General features: G+C 44.7%; 4 protein-coding genes across 5 annotated transcripts; 2 read left to right on the top strand and 2 right to left on the bottom strand.

Moving 5' to 3' along the window:
• Positions 1–129: 129 nt before the first annotated feature.
• On the bottom strand, positions 130–3,795 carry sarnp (SAP domain containing ribonucleoprotein). Of its 2 annotated transcripts, none has more exons than XM_030352968.1 (11): positions 3,666–3,795; positions 2,840–2,939; positions 2,693–2,742; positions 2,470–2,540; positions 1,519–1,570; positions 1,030–1,103; positions 912–949; positions 763–788; positions 593–661; positions 407–493; positions 130–296 (listed from the first exon to the last, which is right to left on the bottom strand). In XM_030352968.1, the coding sequence occupies exons 1-11, from the start codon at positions 3,696–3,698 to the stop codon at positions 255–257; spliced, it is 642 nt and encodes a 213-aa protein (XP_030208828.1). In that variant the 5' UTR covers positions 3,699–3,795; the 3' UTR covers positions 130–254. The 2 variants fall into 2 exon arrangements, with proteins under 2 accessions (XP_030208828.1, XP_030208820.1); XM_030352960.1 differs by having other exon boundaries at positions 2,840–2,957; positions 3,666–3,747.
• Positions 3,796–10,167: 6,372 nt separating this feature from the next.
• On the top strand, positions 10,168–15,797 carry pmelb (premelanosome protein b). The gene is made up of 12 exons (XM_030352923.1): positions 10,168–10,354; positions 11,424–11,519; positions 11,705–11,851; positions 12,150–12,278; positions 12,577–12,738; positions 12,986–13,315; positions 13,692–13,898; positions 13,997–14,131; positions 14,242–14,338; positions 14,508–14,713; positions 14,870–14,960; positions 15,361–15,797. Exons 1-12 carry the CDS (start codon positions 10,297–10,299, stop codon positions 15,518–15,520), a joined length of 1,818 nt encoding a protein of 605 aa, XP_030208783.1. The 5' UTR covers positions 10,168–10,296; the 3' UTR covers positions 15,521–15,797.
• A 467-nt stretch (positions 15,798–16,264) lies between these two features.
• Positions 16,265–20,013, bottom strand: LOC115541220 (tubulin alpha chain). The gene is made up of 4 exons (XM_030352929.1): positions 19,852–20,013; positions 17,646–17,868; positions 17,409–17,557; positions 16,265–17,324 (listed from the first exon to the last, which is right to left on the bottom strand). Exons 1-4 carry the CDS (start codon positions 19,852–19,854, stop codon positions 16,344–16,346), a joined length of 1,356 nt encoding a protein of 451 aa, XP_030208789.1. The 5' UTR covers positions 19,855–20,013; the 3' UTR covers positions 16,265–16,343.
• A 1,973-nt stretch (positions 20,014–21,986) lies between these two features.
• LOC115559022 (tubulin alpha chain) lies at positions 21,987–24,818 on the top strand. Its single transcript, XM_030377668.1, has 4 exons — positions 21,987–22,219; positions 22,909–23,131; positions 23,516–23,664; positions 23,749–24,818. The coding sequence occupies exons 1-4, from the start codon at positions 22,217–22,219 to the stop codon at positions 24,727–24,729; spliced, it is 1,356 nt and encodes a 451-aa protein (XP_030233528.1). The 5' UTR covers positions 21,987–22,216; the 3' UTR covers positions 24,730–24,818.
• Positions 24,819–24,865: the final 47 nt, after the last annotated feature.

Here is a 24,865-nt window from a genome sequence, read left to right as displayed (position 1 = left end):
AACAACTCATTAGGAAGGCAATGGTGTGCAAAAGTTTGACTGCTTAGTTTGGCCAGTCAAGAAAATACAGGCCACTGGGCTCCAACAAACTCTGCAAGGACATTAGGAATTTCCACCAAGAGGCATATATCCAAAAATTGAGAACAATTTATTTAAGATCACAAAATGTTACAAAAAAATGACACAATATGAAGCAGTTAGAATCCATTAAATTCTTAAGTAATAAAACAAAATTATGATCCACAACCAGTTATTTACACTTTTCCGAATCTTTCAGCACGCTTCATTTTCTTTGCCTGAAAAACAAAAACAATCAGCATAAATGATTGTGCTCAAAAGGGGTCCAAACAAAGGGTCCCATAAAAGAGAGATGGTTGATGGAAGTCCACCCAGGAGAACAGGCTACCTCTACTTCTGCGCCTCCCGCTGAAGACGCAGCTGTCTGAGCTCCAAACCGCTCCTTCCTCTTCTTCAGTTTCTCATCTTCCTCCACCTTCATTAAACAAGACAACCGTTTAGTAACAAAACAGGACTACGCTGGAGGCCTCAGGTGACGGTAAGACAAATTCATCAGATACGGTCCAATGGTCACCTTTTGAGAGATGGAAGAGACGTTCATGCCAAACCGCTCGGCTCTCTTCTTCAGCTGGTCCACACTCACCTTCACGTCAAACACAACACTTCGTTATTCATAAAAGCTTCATTGAAAGAATCAAAGGGTTCAAAAACATCAAATTGTTCTAGTCGGATGAAAATACTCACGGCTGCTTTGCCACTGGCCACCACACCTGAAAAAACACAGGTTTGAGTTGGATACTGCATTATATTTATAGATACACACATGCATACATATATATATATACACCATTTGACAGCGTTCTGAAGGGCACACAGAGCGTGTATCTGCTCACCTGGAGAGGGGCTTGGAGCGGTTGCAGGCAGGCCAAACCTGAACACAACATTCATCATTAGATTCAGAACCTTCACATTCAGACCCCCAAGGGAGAATAACATGGCGGAGAGACTTACCTCGCAGCTCGTACAGCCTTCTTGCTCTCTGCTGTGGCCGGTATATTAAAACGCTCTGCTCGTTTCAGCATTCGCTGATGAAATAAAACAGTTTAGTATCAATATGGGTTAAGCAATTGAGTCTCGTATTACTACCCGTCTTTCGATTTGTTAGTAGTACCTGTTTTTACGTTACCAAATGACATTAAACACATAAATTGAGGAAACAACTGATTTAAAATTTCACGGCATACAAGCAATTGCTTTGAAAGGGTTTTCCTTCTGAAAAATATATACATAAAAGTAAGACCACCTGAATCGGGTCATTGCGGCTGTGCCCTTAAATGGTATTCGTGGGATCATCGTTCTGAGAGCGGAGCTTTATTTGAATCCCAAACCACTGAATAATGCTATTGACCCGGCAGAATGGTGGACCTAGAGCCGGCTCCCGCCCAGCTGTAGGAGGGGGGCACTGGGGAAACATGGAGGACATTTAAAATCACCACATACCTCAGTGGAGGAGGCGGGGGGGACTATCTTCACCACTTTGGCCTCAGCCGGACTAGAATGAAATCAGGAACAAAACAGAGTCAGAATGGGCTTTAGAGGAACTTGTTGGTCCACTAAAGTAGAGGGGCTCAGGGCTGTACAGCACTTCAATCACACCGGCTTCTCCCCTGAAGCTTTCTCTAACTGATGAGGCTCGTCCATCAGGTTCTGTAGTGTTGTGTCCATGACGCAACACTCAGTTATGTTGCCTCTTTAGGTTTATATTACAGCCTACCATCAAATCGGTTAACACACACAACAATCTCCCGATGAAGGACGTTCATTCCCCTCTTTTTGAGAGCCGATTTCTTTCCGAGTAGTGCTGAACACACATGACAAGTGTAAACAGTTTCCCACGATGTTAACAACACATCCTTGATATTAGGGAAATAATCTGGCATTCAATATCGATATCAGCAGCCTAACTGTAGGAAATAAAGTCTGATGTTGGTACACCGAGACAAACATGGGCGAAATCCATCCTATTTCAACAAGCTTTTGTTTTTGCAAGAGAATATTGTCAAACATCCCCGTGGTGCGCTTCTACTAAACCTTCATTACCCTTTTAATTAGGCCTCTTATAGGTATAGGAGGGATAATAAAGAATCAAGCTGTTGAGAACTCTATTCCTTATGCATCTCATCCTGTTTGTTTCGGTCTACATTACTACAGTTAGAGAAACAACTTCTGGCTCCGAACAGAAGCAGGGCTGAGGTCAGCGCAGCCCGCTCTGAGGAAGGGGGGGAATCCCTTTGGCCCGACCTCAGAGAGGGTCCATCTCTGTCGCGGTATGGCGCGGCATGCTTGAACTGGTAGTGGAAATGCTAATCAGCGCGGTTCGGTAGGGCAAAAGAATGCCAACGGAAAAAACGTCATTACGTTCACTGTAAGCAGTTCAGGTCATGTACTCACTCCTCACAAGCAGCAGACTCAGAATCCTTGTTCGTGTTTCCATTAGTGGCATTGTCCTCTTTAACAAAGTCCTATTTGAAAGACAAGACAACTTAAATCGTTTTTTAAACATTATTCCACAACAGGAATCATAGCGTTTTGTCAAATAGACTAAACGCCCCGGACACATACAAACTCTTTGCACTGCGAGTTCTGCACCTCTGGTTATTTTACAACCCCTTACCTCAGTATCCTCTGCCAAAACGTCATCCACATTCACATCCAAGTCTTCCTCTGGATGGGGAGAAAGGGAGGGAAATAAAGCACGCGGTCAATTGCATACCCACAACATGATGAACGGCATACCGGGGGTGTCATGCTTTAGACATACCATGCTCCTCAAGATAGGTTTGCAGCCGGGCAATGAGGTCCCCTTTGTTACCTTTGGTCTCCAGAGCCCTTGCCTCGCACTCCTGCCTCAGCTCCGCCAGCTGAAGGAGAGCAGGAACCTTATGGTGGATCACTAATGGTTTATGCTTTATGTTTCACATACACACAGGCCACGTTGTAACTCAGCCCGTTTACTTAGAAGAAACCCGAACCCATCTGTGTGTGGAGTGAATACGTACGGTTAAACCATGTTCTAATGTTTTGTGAGCTGAAATAAAGGAAGATGTGTTGTGCACATCAGTTTAAACTATGTTCTTATGTTTTGGGTGGCTGAAATAAATGAAGAGGTGTTGAGTGCATCCATTTAAACCATGGTCATGGGTTTTGGTGGCTGAGCTATAGTAAGATGTTTAAACTGTGACTATGTTCTTGTGTTTTTGGGGCTGAAATAAAAAGGAAGATGACGCTGGGATGTGAAACGCAGAAGCATGTTGGCGCGCAGATATGCCGCCATGGTTTCATTAAAGGGAAACCCTTTAATGGCGGTAGACCGTTCTTATGAATTAATAGATTGGTATCTGTCCTTGTAATCCACTATATGCAACACATAGCTCCTAAGTAGCCTCAGGAGAACCGGTTCAGAGCTAGCCGCGCTAGCTGAGAGGAAGCAGGGAGGAGCACGCCTGATAAGTTGCACTTCGTTCATCACATTCTGCTTCTCCACTACTGATGCTACATGTGCAGTAGCTAGATATAGCCGAACCACCAGCTCCCACCTAGACAAAACCATGTAGGAGTAAGAAAATAGATATAAGGAAATTACTAACCTTCAGCTTTTGTAGCTCTATTACTTCGGCCATCTTTCTTTGTTGATGGAATCACGTCTTCCAATCAAAATGGAGCTGGTCTCCTTCTCAAGCCGCCGTCATGTGGCTCCACAGCGCCCTCTACAGCGCCCCTACAGCTCTCCTACAGTGCCCCCTAGCGGCCCAGAGGCTCAACACTCCTATATAGCGCCCCATGGCGGCTCAGAGGCTCAACCCTCCAGTGCCCTTGTATCAGTCATCCCTATTTATGTTGATACAAAATATGTTTATGCATAACATTACTATCAAAGAAGAGTTATAATTACACGACTATCATCGAAATAGACTCATAATAACATAAATATCATAGAACTAGAGTCTAAATAACATAACTATCATAGAACTAGAGTCATAATGTCATAACTATCGCCGTCTAGGCTTTGCCCTATCGGCTAATTTGAAGCTTGGAGGCAGAACCCGATCAATTTACTCCTGCTCGAGCCCAGTTACAAAGACCTAAGCCTCAATGACCTGAGTCACAAAGACCTAAGGCTCAGGGACCTGAGTCACAAAGACCTAAGGCTCAGGGACCTGAGTCACATTTGACCTAAGTCACCAAGACCCCTGTCACAAAGACCTAAGTCACATAAACCTGAGTCACAAAGACCTGAGTCACTAAGACCCCAGTCACAAAGACCTGAGTCACAAAGATCTGAGTCACAAAGACCTAAGTAACTAAGACCCCAGTCACCAAGACCTAAATCACTAAGACCCCAGTCACAAAGACCTAAGTCTCAAAGACCTGAGTCACAAAGACCTAAGTCACTAAGACCCAAGTCATAAAGACCTGAGTCTCAGGGCACATCAGACTCAGTAAGCCAGGGATGTGCAACAGCTAAATAAAACGAGATTATCCTGAGAATAGAAAAGCGATGATCAAGAGAATAGAGTGAGTCTCACTTCTGACTTATCCCGTATCAAGAAGTCCCCTCTAACGTCCGCTCCCAGAGGCATTGGAGTGACCCTCTGGCAGCTGTAACAATGAGCAGAGCAGCTAATCGCCTCACAAAACAATGAGGACGCTCTGGTTTGAACACAACGAATTTGCAAAGCTGGAGACGAAATTATGCGACAATGGACTAAAGGTTCACACAAGCAATCAAATGCACACATAACCTTCTCAATCAACGCAAAGAGTTTACGAGACAAGGGTAACAACCATTATAAATGTGGAGGACAGGATATTAAAAGTGCTAATTAAAATCTGTAACCCGTAGAGCAGGTGTAGAGCGGGTGTAGAGCGGGGGAAGAGAGGGGGAGGAGCGGGGGAGGAGTGGGGGTACAGCGGGGGTACAGCGGGGGTAGAGCGGGGGAAGAGTGGGGGTACAGCGGGGGTACAGCGGGGGTACAGCGGGGGTACAGCGGGGTTACAGCGGGGTTACAGCGGGGGTACAGCGGGGGTAGAGCGGGGGAAGAGTGGGGGTACAGCGGGGGTACAGCGGGGGTACAGCGGGGTTACAGCGGGGGTACAGCGGGGGTAGAGCGGGGGTACAGTGGCAGTACAGCGGGGGTACAGCGGGGGTACAGCGGGGGTAGAGCAGCGGAGGAGACGGGGTACAGCTGGGGTACAGCGGGGGTACAGTGGGGGTACAGCGGGGGAGGAGACGGGGGTACAGCGGGGGTACAGCGAGTGTAAACTGGTAGATGACAATGGTTCAGGCAATTGTTGTTTTTGAGAAGGAAAAGATGCATTGATTTTGGAAGCAGCAGGAAGGAGATATTCCACAGAGTGGGACACTTCAGGGATGTTACTGAAACTGATCATTGATCATAATTGTAGCATTACTCTTAGAGTGTTAAGAAGAGTTGCATTCATAAATGAATAGCAATGACAAGTATATGATTTGAATGCTTCCTTTTGTATAGTGCAGGCACATCAGGTGGAAAGATGACACTCTGTATCAGACACTGGTAGAAGTGTAGTGCCAGAAATATCTATAATCAGTAGGATCCTCGTTGTTGAGAAGCTTTCCAAATGCATAAAAATAAAGATGCAAAGGCTCGAAATCTCCCCGGATCTCATTCAAATCACAGCATTCATTAGCTGTGATTAGAAATACAACTGGATTTCCAAGCATGTTGCAAACTGACTACATTTGGAAAGGAATAAAAGGAGAGCTAACCAGGGCCAGACCCTTAAAGGAAGCCAAACCAATGTGTGCTAACAAGGTGAAATGCTATAGCAAGTTAAATTGGGTATTGTGTTAGATGTAAGACATTATATTGCTGTGTTTTTGTTAGAAAAAGGGATTCCCTTTTAAAGAAATGAAAGGCAATGTGTTGGTAAACTCTTTTATTGATTGATTGATGTTGATTCACTTATTAATAAAGATAATTATGTATCCTTGCTCAATCTGTCGGAGAGAGAACAACAACAGTTTTACAAAAACGTACCTTCCAGCTGATGAAGGAGGCAAGGACGATCCTTTGATATGAGACGTAATTTGTGTATGAAATATTTTCGTAAATTAAATTTGAGATAATTGCTTTAAAGTAAATGTTAACATTTTTATTTCACAGTTTGCCTTTAGATTATGCATACAAAGCATTGAATAAACTGAGGTAATTTCCAACCTAAATAACAGAAAAGGTTGTTTGCATAGGTCTTCAAAAACCATCCGTATGAACGTTTGCTGTTCCCCCTATCCAGTGTTCGAAGAGACAGCAATACGGCCTGCATGTCGAGGTTCTGTCTGACAGAACTCAGTGGTTGCATGCTTTTATTTTCAGTGGAAAATGCAACATTTGAAGTTTGTCATTAAAATGCTCTTTGACAACATATCAAGAGATAAATGTGCATTTGATTTCATAATTAATGTATATGAGGTTTAGTTATTTAGTTAATGTGACGGTGATAGACGCTGCTATCCTGAACCACGCAGCTCCATGCTGTTTGAATCCTTGTTTTTACATTGTGTAAGGTTGGTCATGTGAGGTGCTATGTTTTGTGTTATTTAATGTAACTGATGTTCTTTCAATAAAAACGTAGATCTTCAACAAATGTTTTTATTTTATTTTAAATGCATTTCGTTGAACAGGATAATCAGGAACATTATGATCATAAGATTATAAATGTGGTGGCTCCAGCCCTACAGGAAGTATCTCACAGACCATGAGAAAATGGCAGAAAACACTATGACATACGACATACACTCCACTGATCCAACACACATATCTGAGAATCTTAATCTCAACAAACAGTAAGTTATGAGCAATATAAGTTAAGTTGTGCATTTCAATGCACTATATATTTTTTATAACTCATAAGGGGCGTGGTGCAGGCCCCTTATGACCTTTTGACCCCATACATGAAAGACATGTCCGCAGGCAATCTGTCTTTAAATGCCAGTTCCTATCACCATCCCACTGGAAGTGGGGAACTTGAAATCAACGCCGTTGTATGCCAATTCACTCTGAGGTCGAAGGTCATGCCCCTTTTGGTGCCCTTTCAAGATGGGTAGAGATGTTCTCATCCAGCTCATAGTTCAATCCATCGCAAACAAGTGTCCAGGTGTTTCTAATAGAGCTCATGGATCAATCCATAGCATACAAGTGTCCAAGTGGTTCTTATCAAGCTCAAAGTGCAGCCACAGGGGCTTCTCTACTTTTATCCTTTTTATTGCGAGTGAGTAACACAGGAAGGCATGGTAGATAGAGCGGAGGACATGCAGCAAACAACCACGGGCAGGAATCGTACCCCGGTCGCTGCGTTAAGGACTGGGCCTTAACGGTTTGCACCGCGGCGCCTCAAACACATTCTTTTAATCTCAGTAAGGTCGAGTTTAGTTCAAAAGACAGATGGGAAACCTACCTTTGGCAGTTTGGACGGCAACTGCATGGCCAATACCATTTAGTCTCCATGTTCATCTGTGGTCAATGTGATGTGGGGACAACTGAGGGGTTGAATGAACGACAAAAATAAGAAATTGAGTTTCCACAACTCGAAAACATTTGCACCTCTTTAGTTTACGATTCTCTAAGAAGTGTACATTGAAAATTTTAATTGTAACAGACAAACTAGTGAGACAATTGTACATTTTCTGCAAGTCTTGAGTCAATAGCCACCTGAATCTGAGGCCGTATACAGAGAGAATTATAGCCTTCCTCTGTCTGTTTCTATGTTCCTGCAAGAACACAATTTTCAACGAATCAAACAAAGATATACATCAGACTACAGACTGTCACGCTGCCGAAGCATCTCTTTCTCTAAAGTCTTTGTTGTGAAAGGGATTTAGATTACATTGACAATCTTTGAGATAGCCAGTGTTGAAGTTGACGTCTTCCCGATCGTTCTGCTTGACGCAAGGCAACAAATCAGAAACAGAACAATTTAACATAGCTATCAATTTCCTGGAGATGCACAAGGAATTGTTTCATGGTCAATCAAAGACAGTGGGCAGCTTCAACGAGGATTGCAAAAACTCAAAAGCCGCTATAATGCTACCTCTTGCTACAATGCTACCTCTAGCTACAATGCTACCTCTAGCTACAATGCTACCCCTGGCTACAATGCAACCTCTATCTACAATGCTACCTCTTGCTGCAATGCTACCCCTGGCTACAATGCTACCTCTATTTACAATGCTACCTCTTGCTACAATGCTACCTCTAGCTACAATGCTACCCCTGGCTACAATGCTACCTCTATCTACAATGCTACCTCTTGCTACAATGCTACCCCTGGCTACAATGCTACCTCTATCTACAATGCTAACTCTTGCTACAATGCTACCCCTGGCTACAATGCTACCTCTAGCTAACCAGCTACCTCTTGCTACAATGCAACCTCTAGCTACAATGCTACCCCTGGCTACAATGCTACCTCTATCTACAATGCTAACTCTAGCTACAATGCTACCTCTACCTACAATGCTACCTCTACCTACAATGCTACCTCTAGCTATAATGCTACCTCTAGCGACCATGCTACCCCTGGCTACAATGCTCCCTCAAGCTATAATGCTTCCTCTTGCTACAATGCTATCTCTATCTACAATGCTACCTCTAGCTACACTGCTACCTCTTGCTACAATGCTACCTCTATCTACAATGCTACCCCTTGCTACAATGCTACCCCTGGCTACAATGCTACCTCTATCTACAATGCTAACTCTAGCTACAATGCTACCTCTACCTACAATGCTACATCTAGATGCAATGCTACCTCTAGCTACAATGTTACTCACCTGGTATTGAGACTTTAAATGACAATTGCGTCATTAATTCATTTACAGCACCATTCTAGCCTCCTGAGATTTATATAAATATTTAGGATTTGTAAGTATTAACTCAATGTGTAGGTGAAATGTGTGGAACATGGATGTAGCAAAGGAAAAGTGAAACAGTTTACTATTTGAAATTCATTGTTAGAGACGAAAAAATGTGAATGAATGCAGCATTGTTAATAAGAACGTTAAGCAGTGCCGTTTGGCATAAAACATTAGGGTGAACACTTTACCACAGTGACTTTGTCGTTATGCAGCTAGTGGGACAAAGCCGGATGAATTAAGTGAGTCACAAGCACTTTAATAATCCTTATTAACATTGCATTCCTTCATATTTATTTTATAAGCAGTCTAACTTAGAAGTAAAGTGTGGCCTATTGTTATCGGGTAACACAGAAATGACCAATCCACAACCAATTCCTTCTAACATAAATATCATTCCACTTCATCCCGTACTGATTCAGCAAGTTTTTATCCCATTCTTGCACTTCTGTAATATAATAAGACATAATTTGTTCTCATTTATGTTCGCTGATGATTAATTTCATGAAAGATAGTCATTTGTCCACTAACCCTTATCAACTCTAATTCTAGAGTTAATCCTGAGATACTTGGGACTAATTAGAAAGCTTGCTAAGCAGTCATGCGGCCCTGGAACAGATTTAGGAGCCCATAGAGAGAGGCTCTCATGCTAACCGTTAATGCTCTAGTTTTGCAAACAGCGATTTGAAGATTTATTTACTATCTACCAAGCCCTGGGTTTCCATGGAAATGCAAGAATTTCCTATTAGGAAGATTTCACCCCAGTTTATCCCAGAATACAGGAATACAAAATCTACTTACAGAACGCCCAAATGCATAATCATCTATCTATACATTTGTATGGATACAACAATGGAGTGATACAGTCTCAACTGATTTTAATATTGGCTAAACTAAACTAAACTCGTAACACAGTGTACTTATATGCAGATTTGGGACAGTTTTTAATATTGACTAAACCCAACTCGTAACAGTGTTCTTCTAACTGATTTCAATATTGACTGAATTCAACTCCTAACACAGTATACTTATATGCAGATTTGGGATTCTCTGGAAGCAGCTAACGCTTGTTACATGCAAGAGTTTATGCTTCTTATGTGATTATATGGCGCTTTTCGTGAGACCGATGCATTCTGGGATGTTTAACTTTACTGCATGCATAAATCAATTGGGCCAAATGCCCTCGCCCCTATAGGAGGATGGGCTATGGTCCCTCAGAGGCAGCACGCCGGGGATTGGGCTTCTGGGTTCTGAGAGGTGGTGAGCATTTATAAAGCGGAGGCCTCCGGCACAGTGCAGGCGTATTTCATGAGGACGGGAGGACCATGCAGACGTCTCTAGTGTTGTTGGTGCTGCTGGCCGTGGCCTCCACCACTGTGGCAAGTAAGTACGGATAATAACTGCTTCTGCACGTTTTTTTTACAAAAGATGTACAAATATGGGTTTTAATGTATGCTTTTGAAGTCTTGGCTTTTCTTGCTGCATCACTATAATGGAATATGAGTTTTAATGTATGCTTTGGAAGTCTTGGCTTTTCTTGTTGCATCACTATGATGGAATATGTGTTACATGTTCCTCATACATTATAATGGGATTGTTTGTGTCCTTAATCCTAAATTGCACAATATGTTCTACTTCAAATGTATATTTTTCGTCTAAATATATTTCTGTGACGTATTTACGCCTAAATGAAATGTAGTTGAGCATTAAAGTTAAGTATATAAAGTATTCATTAGAGATGATTGGGATCTCTTTATAAATGAATGTACCTTTCTCATGACATTGATGGTCAACCAAGCATGATCTTGAAAGGCATACCGACCATCTGACCCCTGGGTGGTGAAGTGATGACTCTTATCTCAATCATATGATCCTAGTTCACATGGGAACAAATCCCAGACATGCGCCCCTGTGTTTCCCCCTCCTTTCCCAAGCCATGAAGATATCATGTTCATCTGCTTTATTTCAAAATCCTCATTTTACCAAACTACGACATGCTTTTAGTTCTCCTTTTAGAGCCAACAAATAATCCTTTATAGATATTGAACTTCAAAGCCAAGAGCAAGGTTACAATCGAGGAGGGATTCTAGATGTACTGGGCCATCCCTTTTAATGATTTCTTTCCTAATGCTGTTTCTGTTCACCAGAATAACCCCTTCCTCTTCCCCAGACAACACACACAATGTCTGCCTCAGAGGAGGTCACCTGAAAGAGCTTACAGGATCACAGTCCGAACGACACTTAGAAGCTTTCTGGGTCAACAGCATTCAAGGCTGTGGAATTCTTAAATATCCGTTCTTAACCATAGACTCAACTAGCAGACCATCTACCCTTGAATCGAGCAATACACCAGGATGTGCAACGTGTGGATAGAATCTATCTATTTATGAGATCAGATCTCAATCTCAATAAATATCATTCTATTTACTTATGAAACATTTAATTATCACAGAGCCCAGAAATCGCTTCACAAGATACCCATCATGGAACAGTAAGATGTACCCTATCTGGAAGGACTCGGACGCTCGCTACAAAGACTCTTGGAAAGGTACCAATGGAAAGATTATAAATCCAACTGCTACATGTTCACCTATTCATCTTTCAAATGGACGAATGCATGAAACATGTGGTTTCATATTTTCCATATCGCATTTCATTTTATGCATTTTATGAAAACAAGCAGTAATATACTTAACTTGCATATGTTCATGATTGATTTTGACTGTTGTACAGGTGGAAGAGTGACATTCAACGTGGGAAACGATGCTCCTACTCTGACTGGAGCCAAAGTCACCTTCACCATTGACCTAGAGTACCCACACAACCAAAAGCTTCAACCCAACGGAGAGGTGGTCTGGGCTGAGGACTTTATACTGAATGGTACACGCTACTCACACGTACACAGACACCACTCACACTATACCCATACACATGCACACACACACACACACACACATACACACGCATAAGTGCACACGCAAACACGCACACCAAGCGGCCATGCACACAGACACAGACACAAACACACACGCACACACACACACACACACACACACACACACACACACACACACACACACACACACACACACACACACACACACACACACACTCTATCCAGTCCTAATATATTCAAAGCATTGCATTGTCTAACCAATGTTTTTTGCATTTATTGCAGGTACAAAGTACAGTGAATCGGAGCCCGTGTATCCGTCAGAGAACATTGAGGGAGAGGGGGTGTTCCCCGATGGAAAACCTTTCAACAACGACAAGAATCCCAGCTACGTGTTTGTGTGGAAGACATGGGGTAGGAGAGGCAATCCTCTTATTACTTTCAGAAACCATCCGAGCCTCCATGTAACTGAATGATGGTGACGTGATGGAGATTTATTATAACACGGCTGAGCAATATAACCCCTGATATGATCACTTGCTTCCCCTTGGCCTCTACGAACAACTATAACGCACTTCTACACATACATCTACACTACATTGTCACAATTGAATGATGATAATGATATCCCTGCAATAGTATGCAGGCTATTCATGTGTACACAAAGCAAACTTGTAAATGTTTCCAATGTTGTGCGTCTTCTCTCCGCTAGGTCAGTACTGGCAGGTGTCGGACGGCCCGTCCTCCTCCCTGACCATCGACACCGACGGCGTCCCCCTTGGCTCTTACACCGTGGACATCGTCATCTACCACTACCGCAGCAAGCAGAAGTTCATCCCTATGGGCTACGCCTCCACTCAGTTCTCCATCACTGGTAAGATAAGCTTTATGTAAAACATAGGGATCGTTTAAGTATTTATACTAGAAGCGCGGTTTCGTGGCTCAACCAATTAGTAAATTAAGAATGTAGGAAAACGGAGAGCCAACTCTGACTCCACACAGAGACTGTATGGTGATGTCTAGATCTGGTTCTGCTCCCCCGGCTGTCCTTTCTCTGTAAAGGGGACGCTTTAGTGGACGTGACCGGTTGCCCCCACTGTGTCCACATGTACGTCCCTCAGATCAGATCCCCTTCGCCGTCTCGCTGGACCAAGTGAACGACATCGTGGCCGGCGACCTGCGCTTCATCCAGAACCGGGCCATCGCCTTCACCATCGCCCTGCACGACCCCAGCCAGTACCTGCGCACCGCCGACACCACCTTCAACTGGGACTTTGGGGACCAGAGCGGGGCCCTGATCTCCAGAGAGCTGACAGTGACCCACACCTACATCCAGGCCGGCTCTTACAAGCCCCAGGTGGTGGTCCAGGCCGTCATCCCGGACAAGGCCTGTGACCCCCCAGTCGAACCCACTCAGCCCCCCCCGCCCCCCGCCGACCTGGGCACCACAGGTGAGGACTCATGATATTAACATGTACAGCATTACACCATGCTATTAACATGTATAGCATTACCCCATGCTATTAACATGTACCGCATAACACAATTAACATTTATAGCATTACACCATGATATTAACATTAACAGCATTTCACCATGCTATTAACATGTATGTGTAGAGCTACTTATTGAGGATGCATATAGTACGTATTTGGCACCAGATTTAGCAAAGAAATATCAAAATAGAAAAAAAAAAAAGAAAGAGAAAGAGAAAGAAAGAGATCAGAGAAAGTACGACTCTGACAGGTCACAGGTGAGGATGGTGATGTCTCCGTGGGGATCAGTGATCTTGTGTTCTGTGGTGAACAGTGATCTTGTTCCCCACAGTGAGGGTGTCAGCGCTGGGCTCTGCAGTCCCTGTTCTGGGGTCCCCCAAGGCCCTCAACGTGAACGCTGCTCCCTCTGACACCGAGGGGGAGAGCCCCGAGGAGGAGGCCTCCACCAGCCAGCCCGCCGCCCGTTCAGCGCTCGCTGGGACCCCCAACGCCGTCTCCCACGACGCCGAGCGCCAGGCCCCGCCCGGACCTGCCGTCCGTGAGTACAGCTGGCGGTGTGCGTCGTGGGTGGAGGTACCGGGTTGGGTTCTGATTGACCGTGGATGACAGATCCGCTCCCCTGGCTCTCCGCACCAGGTGCTGGGAAGACTCTGACGGGCCAAGCCGTGGTGGCGGTGGTTGCTAAGCGAGCCGCTGGAGAGAAGCCCTCTGAGGACGACGACTGTGTGATCTACCGCTACGGCTCCTTCTGCACTGGCATCCAGGTGATCGGTGAGTGACACGATACTTTATTACATTCATCAGTAGCAGCAGAGAACCCGTTAAGGAGACACCGCCATCCCTGTTATAACCTGTTCCTGCATCTTATTTTTTCTTTTTAGAGGGGATTGAGAAAGTCGATATAATGCATATGGACAATGCTTTGATGCCGACGACTGAGAAGCATGTCATAGATCTTACGGTGACCTGCCAGGGAAGGTGATTGCTCCTGCATAGTACTTACTAAACTTTAAATTAAACGTTTGATTAATTAATAAAAGAAGCTACCTTTAAGAATGATACACATTGCATTCCTCTAATGGGGTTTTGTGAGTTGTGGTTCAGTCCTTTTCATACGTTGAATACGTTTTATAAACTGTGTCTCCAGCCTCCCCAAAGAGGTGTGCAGTGTGATCCTGGATGCAGAGTGCCTGAGACCCCTTCACACAGAGTGCAACATGGTGGAACCCACCAAGGAATGCCAGCTGGTGCTTCGTCACTTCTTCAATAACTCGGGGGTCTACTGCATTAACGTGTCCATGGCCAACGATGTCAGTCTGGCTGTGGCCAGCGCTAAAGTCAGCGTTCACATGGGTAGGAACTATGAACTGAGCAGCTTTATGGCCTGTGAAACCATGGCGATTACCAAACCGTTAAAAACACACGAGCACCAGCAGTGTTTGCAGCTTGCTTTGGACCAGGACATGGCTTTGTGTCTAAGACGTGAACGTATTGTGTGATGATCCTCAGACTCCAGCCTGTCCCCGACCGGCGCTGGAGCCTTGGTGCTGGGGGTCCTGGCCGTGGCGTTGGCCGTAGGAACAGCGGCATTCTCCTACAAGTGAGGAATCATCGTCTAAATGAGGAGCATTTGTGATGTTAAATGGAGAAGGCTGCATACACTTCCGTTCAAAGGTTTTTCTGGACATTTAGAAATGTCGTTATAATTGAAATTAAAAAGTACTGTTTTTTTCAACAAAGATAACATTAGATTAATGAGAAATACAGTCTTGATTGTTTATGTGGTAAATGACAATTCTAGCTGGAAACGGCATATATCTTATGGAATATCTAAATATTGTACAGAGGCCCATTTCCACTGACCTTCCCCCCTTCGTTCTAATGGTACATTGTTTAGCTAATCCTGTTAAAAGGCTAATGATTAGAAAACCCATGTGCAATTATGTTAGCAGCTGAAAACTGTTGAATAAGCAGCTGATCTTTTCATCCGGTCTCAACAGGCGTTTTAAGGTCTATCGTCCTCTGAAGGAGGACTTACTGCCGGCAGAGGCTCAGGGCAGCCTGGCCCCAGCCTGCTCTGGAACAACGATGTTCCAGAACTATCTGCACCGCCAGGGAGCCGTCGACCACTGTCCTCTACTGCAGGACAGGCTGGTGTGATAGCCAACATCTGAGGCTAATGCTACGTTACACAAAACAACATCTGATTTCATCACATTAGCAACACAAAATGTCTTTTTATACATTTTTCTACGTACCCATGTGAACCATTTTTAAACAAAAGTCACCTTGATATTAAATATAATTTGGTTCTCTGCTTAAATGTTTGCCGTAGTTGAAATTATGATTTCCTGTTTTCCCCAAAATTGAAATATTGCTGTTTTAGTTCCAATTTTAGGCAGGGGACAAGTTTTTCCAATAAATGTTTTCAAGCGTTTTCCTTTTTTTTATTCATGTGAGAAAGGATTGATGCTGGGAGCTGACGGATTAGCTTGGCAGATGTTTGCAGATGTCTCCCCATTGGAGCGAACATGAGATGGAGGGCAGGAAGCATTCAATGGATATAAATGTGTTAAAATATATGTTGCTGGTTTATGGTGGGACAAACCAAGGTTTGCTGATATGATGCTATCTAGCAAGGTTAATATGTTTTGTTTTTTTCAATGTTTGATAAATCCTTTAAAATATGGATAGATTGTTATGCATTTCAATTTATTTATTTGATGACAATAATTATTATTTAATTCTTCTGATATTTTACTTGAACATTTGGTTCCACACGTTGACATAAACTGTACTGCAGTTCTATTCTAACTGTACACCATTTCAATTCCAGCCCCCAAACCTAGGTTTCACATTTACTGTGTAATCCTTCCCTGTAGTCAATGAAAAAGTACACAAACGTCAATTGAAATCAACCTTTATTATGGATCAACACCCGGAAGTGCATGCAGCACTGTTTTCAGACCATTCTTGTCTATTTTTAATACTCCTCTCCTTCCTCCTCTCCCTCACCCTCAACTGAATCAACTCCCACCTCCTCATAATCCTTCTCCAGGGCTGCCATGTCCTCCCTGGCCTCAGAGAACTCTCCCTCCTCCATACCCTCACCCACATACCAGTGCACAAAGGCCCGCTTGGCATACATCAGATCAAACTTGTGGTCAAGACGAGCCCAGGCCTCTGCGATGGCAGTGGTGTTGCTCAGCATACATACAGCCCTCTGGACCTTGGCCAGATCTCCACCAGGAACTACAGTGGGGGGCTGGTAGTTGATGCCAACCTTGAAACCAGTTGGGCACCAGTCTACGAACTGAATCGAGCGTTTGGTTTTAATGGAGGCAATGGCAGCATTGACATCTTTGGGCACCACATCACCACGGTACAAAAGGCAGCAGGCCATGTATTTGCCGTGGCGTGGGTCGCATTTCACCATCTGATTGGCCGGCTCAAAGCAGGCATTGGTGATTTCACCCACAGAGAGCTGCTCATGGTATGCCTTCTCAGCAGAGATGACCGGGGCATAGGTGGCCAGAGGGAAATGAATACGGGGATAGGGCACCAAGTTGGTCTGGAACTCTGTCAGATCAACGTTAAGAGCACCATCAAAACGGAGGGAAGCAGTGATGGAGGACACAATCTGACTGATCAGCCTGTTGAGGTTGGTATAGGAAGGACGCTCAATATCTAGGTTCCTACGGCAAATATCATAGATGGCCTCATTGTCTACCATGAAGGCACAGTCAGAGTGCTCTAGGGTGGTGTGCGTGGTGAGGATGGCGTTGTAGGGCTCCACCACAGCAGTGGAGACCTGGGGAGCTGGGTAGATGGAGAACTCCAGTTTGGACTTCTTGCCATAGTCAACTGATAGACGCTCCATCAGCAGGGAGGTGAAACCAGAACCGGTGCCACCTCCAAAGCTGTGGAACACCAGGAAGCCCTGGAGCCCAGTGCACTGGTCAGACTGGAAACCAAGAAAGCACAAGGTCAGACAAAGATAGCAATTTGTATTGGGACAGTTAATGGTTCTTCATACTGAGATACCTACCAGCTTGCGGACCCTGTCCAGCACCAAGTCGATGATCTCCTTGCCGATGGTGTAGTGTCCACGGGCGTAGTTGTTGGCTGCATCCTCCTTACCAGTAATCAGCTGCTCAGGGTGGAACAGCTGGCGGTAGATCCCAGAGCGCACCTCATCTGAAACCAGCAAAGATTTGGTTCTGTTCATGCTCAATGGTGTATTGCATTTAATAAATAAAACATTGCAGAAGTGAGGGGAACCTACCAATGACAGTTGGCTCCAGGTCTACAAAAACAGCCCTGGGGACGTGCTTCCCAGCTCCAGTCTCACTGAAGAAGGTGTTGAAGGAATCATCTCCTCCTCCCAGAGCCTTATCACTGGGCATCTGCCCATCAGGCTGGATCCCATGCTCCAGACAGTAGAGTTCCCAGCATGCATTGCCAATCTGGACACCGGCCTGACCAACGTGGATGGAGATACACTCTCGCTGTGGAAGGAAACCAAATTGTAATTTCGTTTTGATAATGCATGTGTCTGTTCATTGTATGTTTATATTGATTGAAAAACAGCTCAATGAGCAATGTATGTCCCATATGATAGATCTCTGCTCCCTGTACACGTCGTATGCTGCCACTGCACTGGTGAGAGACACCACACAGCGCTGTAAGCTGCAGCATTGGTTATACTGCAGGCTGTTGTGGGTGTCACTACCCGTGCTCGGATCACACTACCACCGAACACAGCGGTGGTCCACACTGGACTGCAGTGCATGCCCCATACTCAATGGTTTTTAAGATAGCATTGGGAAATTGTACCAAACTGTATCAGGGTGAAGTTGTTGAATAATTGGGTAGTATCTCTTTCGATGCTGCACTTTTTAGACTTGTGCCACTCCCCCTCTCACTCTTCACAGCGTCATTCTGTGACCTCAGGTATCGTGGTTTTGGGCTAGGCATGACTCGAAGAGTGTAAAGGTTCTACATGTGGTTTATTTAGAGACACAAGGTAAATGGACGTGCACCCTGGAGTGGTTCCTGAAGCGTCTCCTGGACACAGCTGAATCCTCAGTCTGTATTTGTATAGGTGGAAGGGTTATTGAAGCCTAAAGGGTCTGATTTACCAGGTAGATCTCCAGTGTGTATTGGTATGGGTGGAGGAGTAAAAAGAAAAAAATGATGTCTTTGGTGTACAACCTATTTATTGTGAGTCATTGTCATATAATGCAAAATAATTTCTGAAGTAAAGCAAAAGTAAGGCGAGGGAATGCACCACATATTGCGAGGTACTGCAAAATAAATAAAACCCCCTCCATCACCTCGATAGTGGGTTCAACAGGCCTACTACATCAGAACACCTGACCATGACATCAGAACATCAACCCATAAACCTCTCCATAACCTTGACCACACCACAACCAGCTGGACAAGGTCCAGAGGAGTTCCAGGCTTCCACGCACTGGACCAGACTAACTGGTTCTGGACCGGTTCTACTGCCCTGAATGAAACTGTTTATGGTCACGACTACCTTGACCAACGATTGGCTTGGTTCCAGGCCTAAAACTCTTTATATAACGTTTTTATGAAAAGTCAACGGTGAAAATGAATGGGAAATATATTTCCGGAACCAGAGCTTTTCAAAAAGGGGCGCGACACTGTTAGCTCTGTTGCCTCTATCAAACGATGCTCCCGCTACAGAATCACGTTATTTTACAACACTAATCACTCAATGTACACTGTTAGAATATGTGGAACATATTTTTATACTGTATTATAGGGTCTTTATTTGAGATTTCAGGAGTACAGTATGACTATTTTAAACCACTACACCGTAAATCAATAGTGTCGTCATGCGCATGCGCGGATCTACCAGGTAGCAAAATCTGACAAGGGAGCATTAATTTGCCGAACACTGGTAGGGCGTTCTCTTCATTAATTAAAATGCGCCTTCAGACCACGAAATAAGATTTTGTATAAATATATACACATTGAGGCTATACAAATAGCCTTATAGGCCTATAAAGGCTATAATAAGAATATTAAATGTGACGGTCTTATTTGTTTTGTGGTATTTAGATAATCACCTAAATGCGTTTTATGCGATTATAATTATAACTATTTCAGATGCCCCTCCCTGCTTTAGAGAAGAGGAGGAATTGTCAAATTTTGCCATGCACCACCAAACCAAACCATAGATGCATGGAAATTAGCTCAATCGATCCCTTGACGGTATCTACACGTTATTCAAGGCACTATTGTTCTCGATCCCAATCACACTGCAAAATGACATGCATGTTCTCACACATAAAGACTAATTCGATATCTAAATATCTATATAAATTGAAACGGTGGTTCCTATTGTTCCGGGCGAGGTGTGACGTCGATACCAGACCCCGTCCTCTGCTTCCCTCAATTCAGAAAACACTACGGTAATAATTGTAGACACTAACAGCTGAATAAACGACCCCACTTACCATGTTTTCTGGAGTGGTTCAAACCAAAAAAGGACAATTAAATACGGATTTATCCTTCTTTATTTGTGTCTGTATTATTCTAGCAACGGGGATGAGCCACCACTGCTGCAGGGGAAGGCGTGCAGGAGCGTTCTGCAGGGTGCGCTCTGCTGGCAAGAGAGGACCCTTCTACACCCCCCCCCCCCCCCCCCCCCCCCCCCCCCCCCCCCCCTTCCCCCCCCCCCCCCTCCTACTTAGTTAATTTTCTAAGATATATCCTGTATCCTATATCAGACCGTCACATTAAATATTCTTATTACCTTCCAATATGTTTGGAAGATATATTTATCGTTTCTTATTAAATCAAAGCAATTAAAATAAACTATTCATGAATTATTCATGAACTATACTCGTCTAATAACATTGGACCAACAGCATTGAATTATACTAGTCTAAAAAAATTGAATTATACTAGTCTAGCAACATCGAATTATGTCTAGGAACATTGAATTATACTAGTCTAACAACATTGTATTATACTAGTCTATCAACATGAATTATACTAGTTTAACAACATTGAATTATACTAACAATATTGTGCTTTATGCCGTATATTTAGTCTTCATTTTAGAGGAATTTGTTGATTCAAAGTATGCGCCAGATTGTGGGCAAATTTATGCAAAATGGCCGAATGCTCTGGATGCCGATTGTGCAAACGTCCGTGTTGCTGAGGCCGCGCCCCTATCAAGCCACCACCCCCCCTCCGTGCCCTAGTTTCCTACAGTGACATCACTCCGCGCTCGGCTCACCGACTCACTCTCTCTGCAGGCTTCTGCTATCGGGCTGAAAAGTATTATTTTTCATTATGTTTTTTTTGTCGGAGGATTTTAGAGTAAACCTGTTTTAGTGCATTTGATTGAATAACTAGCATCTAATAGGCCTATAGAAGAGCCGCAAATGGGGCTCTTCAGAACGGACCAGTCCACACCGGGCCATTGGGGCGAGCCTCCCTACTAAAGCTCCCCTCCTGCCCTCGATGACCTAGGAAAGGCTACGGTGGTTTTACAATAATAAGTAAAACACACTCGCTGCCCGATAAAATTCCTTTTTATCCGAAAGGGAAATGAGGAGGAGAAGGGCCTCCGAGCCGAGTAGCCTTTGTGGTTGTTATACTGGATATGGCCATCAGGGGATGAGGCGGAGGGGCGTTGGCAACGACGGCTCCACGTCCTGAGACCTAGAAAACACAATTTCCCCGCCCCCTCGTGATGCTAATCCCCAGCAGCTGTGGGCGGGGCTTGGCCTGAGCAGCTGTGGACGGAGCAGCTGCGCGCTCGAAGCCAGAGAGGATAAAGAGCTTGTGCCCCTCCCTCGGATTAAGAAAAAACCTCTCCGTCCCTGACAAGAAAGGACCAGATTTGAAATATGATAAAGGCTGCGCACCTATTTTTCCAATAAATAATGGCAAACAGTACCCATCCCAAATGTGCTCCGTGTCGTAGTATCGCGGTGGAGTCTCTTTGTCTTCCTCTCGTCTCATTCTGCTGGCAGTTGCACTGCTCTCCATTGGTGCGATTTAGGCCAGGTCACGTGATCGTCCGATGAAGGCGGGTTATGTTGAAGCCCGGCTGTATCCTGGCAACTCCGGCTTTTTTCCCCTTCCCTAGCAACGGCTGTATCTATGGGAGTAGAGCGTGGGGGGTTGGGCGTCTCGCTCGCTGGCCCTCTCTCCCCATGAGCAGCTCAGAGATGGACCCACCACACTCAGAAAACAAGATTAAGATTATTACAAATGTCCAATACATTGTACCTTTTGCTTAACATTGAGGAAAGAATAGTTAGCCTTTCTTAACAGATTTGCTGGTATTTTTGTGTCAACGATTTCGCAGCGTGTGTATCAATGCACTCGATGCTTAGCCATTGTCTCCTCAACTGTCTCTTATTTATTCGGATTTATTATATTCCAGGATATTTAAGGTATGCCTATATTCAATGTTCTGTTCAAAATTATAATTCTGAACACGCTACATGCAAATGCAAGCTCTGAAAGAGGAAAGGGCTTCTATATTATGGACGGATGAGAGCAGCCTACATTTGAACACAAAGGCATGGTTACTACTCCATTCGAGAGGATCTGGGTGGGGTCTGGGGGGTGGGCTTTAATGAGTTTTCCAGTAGAAGCCCTCCGCAGCATTTGAAGTGAAAGATTGATTGGAACCTGACCAATAGCAACCCAGTAGACGAAATGGACGGGCCAGACATGGATAAATAGAGCATGCTGTCAACGGTGCTGCATCACCTCTTACATCGACCCCTTAACTGTCGCATTGTAAGACGCCCTTACGAGGAGCATCTGCAATCTGCAAACCACTAAAGCATAGAGAAAATGGTAAGACCACTGTCTAATATTACTCCGGGATGAGTTGTATTTACCTTTCCGTATTGGTCTATAGGTGTCATGTATCACTCTTCTTTGACTTAATTTCGATAAAATAAATTAAGAGAAAATGTTTCCATTGTTTTGTTGATTGCAAAAGAAGCGCAGGTGCGTTTAAATTGGCATGGCCCAGGCTGGGGTCCGCGTACACGGAACACGGTTTTATTTTAGATTGCGATGGAAAGACCGCTTCCATTCTGTACAGTGCAGTGCTGCTGCTATTTGCAGCTACTTGAGATATTTCTGCATTTCTAAGATCGGTGCTTCATCACGACAACAACAGCAATATAGGATTCAGGTGGAAAGACGCGCACAGGCAGTGCTCTCTCCGTCAAATGCTCCACGCCCAAAGAACCGATCGACAGAATTGATAATGGACATGTCGGCCTGGCTACCTGCTACTCATTAACAATGATGTCAGAAAGTGACACAGCTGAGCCACGCCCATTTAATATTTCACCCAATAAGAGACCGAGAGAAAGAAAGGGGTTTAAACAGGCTGCTGTGAAAGTTTATTGAATGAAATGTTATTAGTGCTCTATCATCTTGCATAATGGCATGATTTGATAATTTCCATAAAAATATTATAAGTTTTTTTTTTTTTAAGTTACACCATTTACATCATTTATTTTCCTCCCCAGCGTGAGTGTATCTCCATCAATGTGGGTCAGGCCGGTGTCCAGATTGGCAATGCATGCTGGGAACTCTACTGTCTGGAGCATGGGATCCAGCCTGATGGGCAGATGCCCAGTGATAAAGCCATCGGAGGAGGAGATGATTCCTTCAACACCTTCTTCAGTGAGACTGGAGCTGGGAAGCACGTCCCCAGGGCTGTTTTTGTAGACCTGGAGCAAACGGTCATTGGTGAGTTCTAGTACATCACATTGATAGCAAAGCCTGTGAAGCACAATGAGAATCATAGAGGGTTGTTATTCGTTAAAAACCTAAACTTGAATAGGACAGGACTTGAATAGCTTCCCACACACATGCCTATTCCCAAAACTCGAATTCATTCTTTAATATATTTTTAACAAAATATAATTGTAATCCAGGACCTTGCAAAGCATTTCCCATTTCTTAACTCTAGCTGTTATGTTTGTATAGTGACAGTTCATTCTTCCACCTACATCCAACCCCTTGAAGGCCATGAGAAGAACTACAAGCTAGGAACAGATGGTCATGGCTGCTGCTTGATTCACAGGATATATGTCCCTTTAGACCCTCAATAACCCTCTTATCCCATCCCAGATGAGGTGCGCACTGGGACCTACCGCCAGCTGTTCCACCCTGAGCAGCTGATTACTGGTAAGGAGGATGCAGCCAACAATTACGCCCGTGGACACTACACCATCGGCAAGGAGATCATCGACCTGGTGCTGGACAGGGTCCGCAAGCTGGTAGGTATCTCAGTATGAAGAACCATTAACTGTCCCAATACAAATTGCTATCCTTGTCTGACCTTGTGCTTTCTTGGTTCCCAGGCTGACCAGTGCACTGGGCTCCAGGGCTTCCTGGTGTTCCACAGCTTTGGAGGTGGCACCGGTTCTGGTTTCACCTCCCTGCTGATGGAGCGTCTATCAGTTGACTATGGCAAGAAGTCCAAACTGGAGTTCTCCATCTACCCAGCTCCCCAGGTCTCCACTGCTGTGGTGGAGCCCTACAACGCCATCCTCACCACGCACACCACCCTAGAGCACTCTGACTGTGCCTTCATGGTAGACAATGAGGCCATCTATGATATTTGCCGTAGGAACCTAGATATTGAGCGTCCTTCCTATACCAACCTCAACAGGCTGATCAGTCAGATTGTGTCCTCCATCACTGCTTCCCTCCGTTTTGATGGTGCTCTTAACGTTGATCTGACAGAGTTCCAGACCAATTTGGTGCCCTATCCCCGTATTCATTTCCCTCTGGCCACCTATGCCCCGGTCATCTCTGCTGAGAAGGCATACCATGAGCAGCTCTCTGTGGGTGAAATCACCAATGCCTGCTTTGAGCCGGCCAATCAGATGGTGAAATGCGACCCACGCCACGGCAAATACATGGCCTGCTGCCTTTTGTACCGTGGTGATGTGGTGCCCAAAGATGTCAATGCAGCCATTGCCTCCATTAAAACCAAACGCTCGATTCAGTTCGTAGACTGGTGCCCAACTGGTTTCAAGGTTGGCATCAACTACCAGCCCCCCACTGTAGTTCCTGGTGGAGATCTGGCCAAGGTCCAGAGGGCTGTATGTATGCTGAGCAACACCACTGCCATCGCAGAGGCCTGGGCTCGTCTTGACCACAAGTTTGATCTGATGTATGCCAAGCGGGCCTTTGTGCACTGGTATGTGGGTGAGGGTATGGAGGAGGGAGAGTTCTCTGAGGCCAGAGAGGACATGGCAGCCCTGGAGAAGGATTATGAGGAGGTGGGAGTCGATTCAGTTGAGGGTGAGGGAGAGGAGGAAGGAGAGGAGTACTAACAGAAGTTGACTTGAAAGATCCATGATCCTGCATACCTATGGAATCTTCAAAAATCTCAAATAAAATGAAACTTCCAACATCTGCTGGTGCCCAGTGTTATGTGTGTATTTTTTCAAGGATTTCTATTAGTGGACC

The sequence above is a fragment of the Gadus morhua genome, chromosome 1, assembly GCF_902167405.1.
Source record: "Gadus morhua chromosome 1, gadMor3.0, whole genome shotgun sequence".
Taxonomy (NCBI): Eukaryota; Metazoa; Chordata; class Actinopteri; order Gadiformes; family Gadidae; genus Gadus; species Gadus morhua.
The sequence above is the reverse complement of the archived record's forward strand: the minus strand, read 5'-3'. Positions and strand labels throughout refer to the sequence as shown.

Coding starts and splice junctions, on each gene's coding strand:
- sarnp (XM_030352960.1), bottom strand. CDS start 3,698: ATGGCCGAAGTAATAGAGCTACAAAAGCTGAAG. Junction 2,743..2,839: donor AACCTATCTTGAGGAGCATG/GTATGTCTAAAG, acceptor CTCCCCATCCAG/AGGAAGACTTGGATGTGAAT. Junction 662..762: donor TGGCCAGTGGCAAAGCAGCC/GTGAGTATTTTC, acceptor TTTGACGTGAAG/GTGAGTGTGGACCAGCTGAA.
- pmelb (XM_030352923.1), top strand. CDS start 10,297: ATGCAGACGTCTCTAGTGTTGTTGGTGCTGCTGGCCGTGGCCTCCACC. Junction 12,279..12,576: donor GTTTGTGTGGAAGACATGGG/GTAGGAGAGGCA, acceptor TCTCTCCGCTAG/GTCAGTACTGGCAGGTGTCG. Junction 14,714..14,869: donor TAAAGTCAGCGTTCACATGG/GTAGGAACTATG, acceptor GATGATCCTCAG/ACTCCAGCCTGTCCCCGACC.
- LOC115541220 (XM_030352929.1), bottom strand. Junction 17,558..17,645: donor CCTGGAGCCAACTGTCATTG/GTAGGTTCCCCT, acceptor TGCTGGTTTCAG/ATGAGGTGCGCTCTGGGATC. Junction 17,325..17,408: donor TGGACAGGGTCCGCAAGCTG/GTAGGTATCTCA, acceptor CTTGGTTTCCAG/TCTGACCAGTGCACTGGGCT.
- LOC115559022 (XM_030377668.1), top strand. Junction 23,132..23,515: donor CCTGGAGCAAACGGTCATTG/GTGAGTTCTAGT, acceptor ATCCCATCCCAG/ATGAGGTGCGCACTGGGACC. Junction 23,665..23,748: donor TGGACAGGGTCCGCAAGCTG/GTAGGTATCTCA, acceptor CTTGGTTCCCAG/GCTGACCAGTGCACTGGGCT.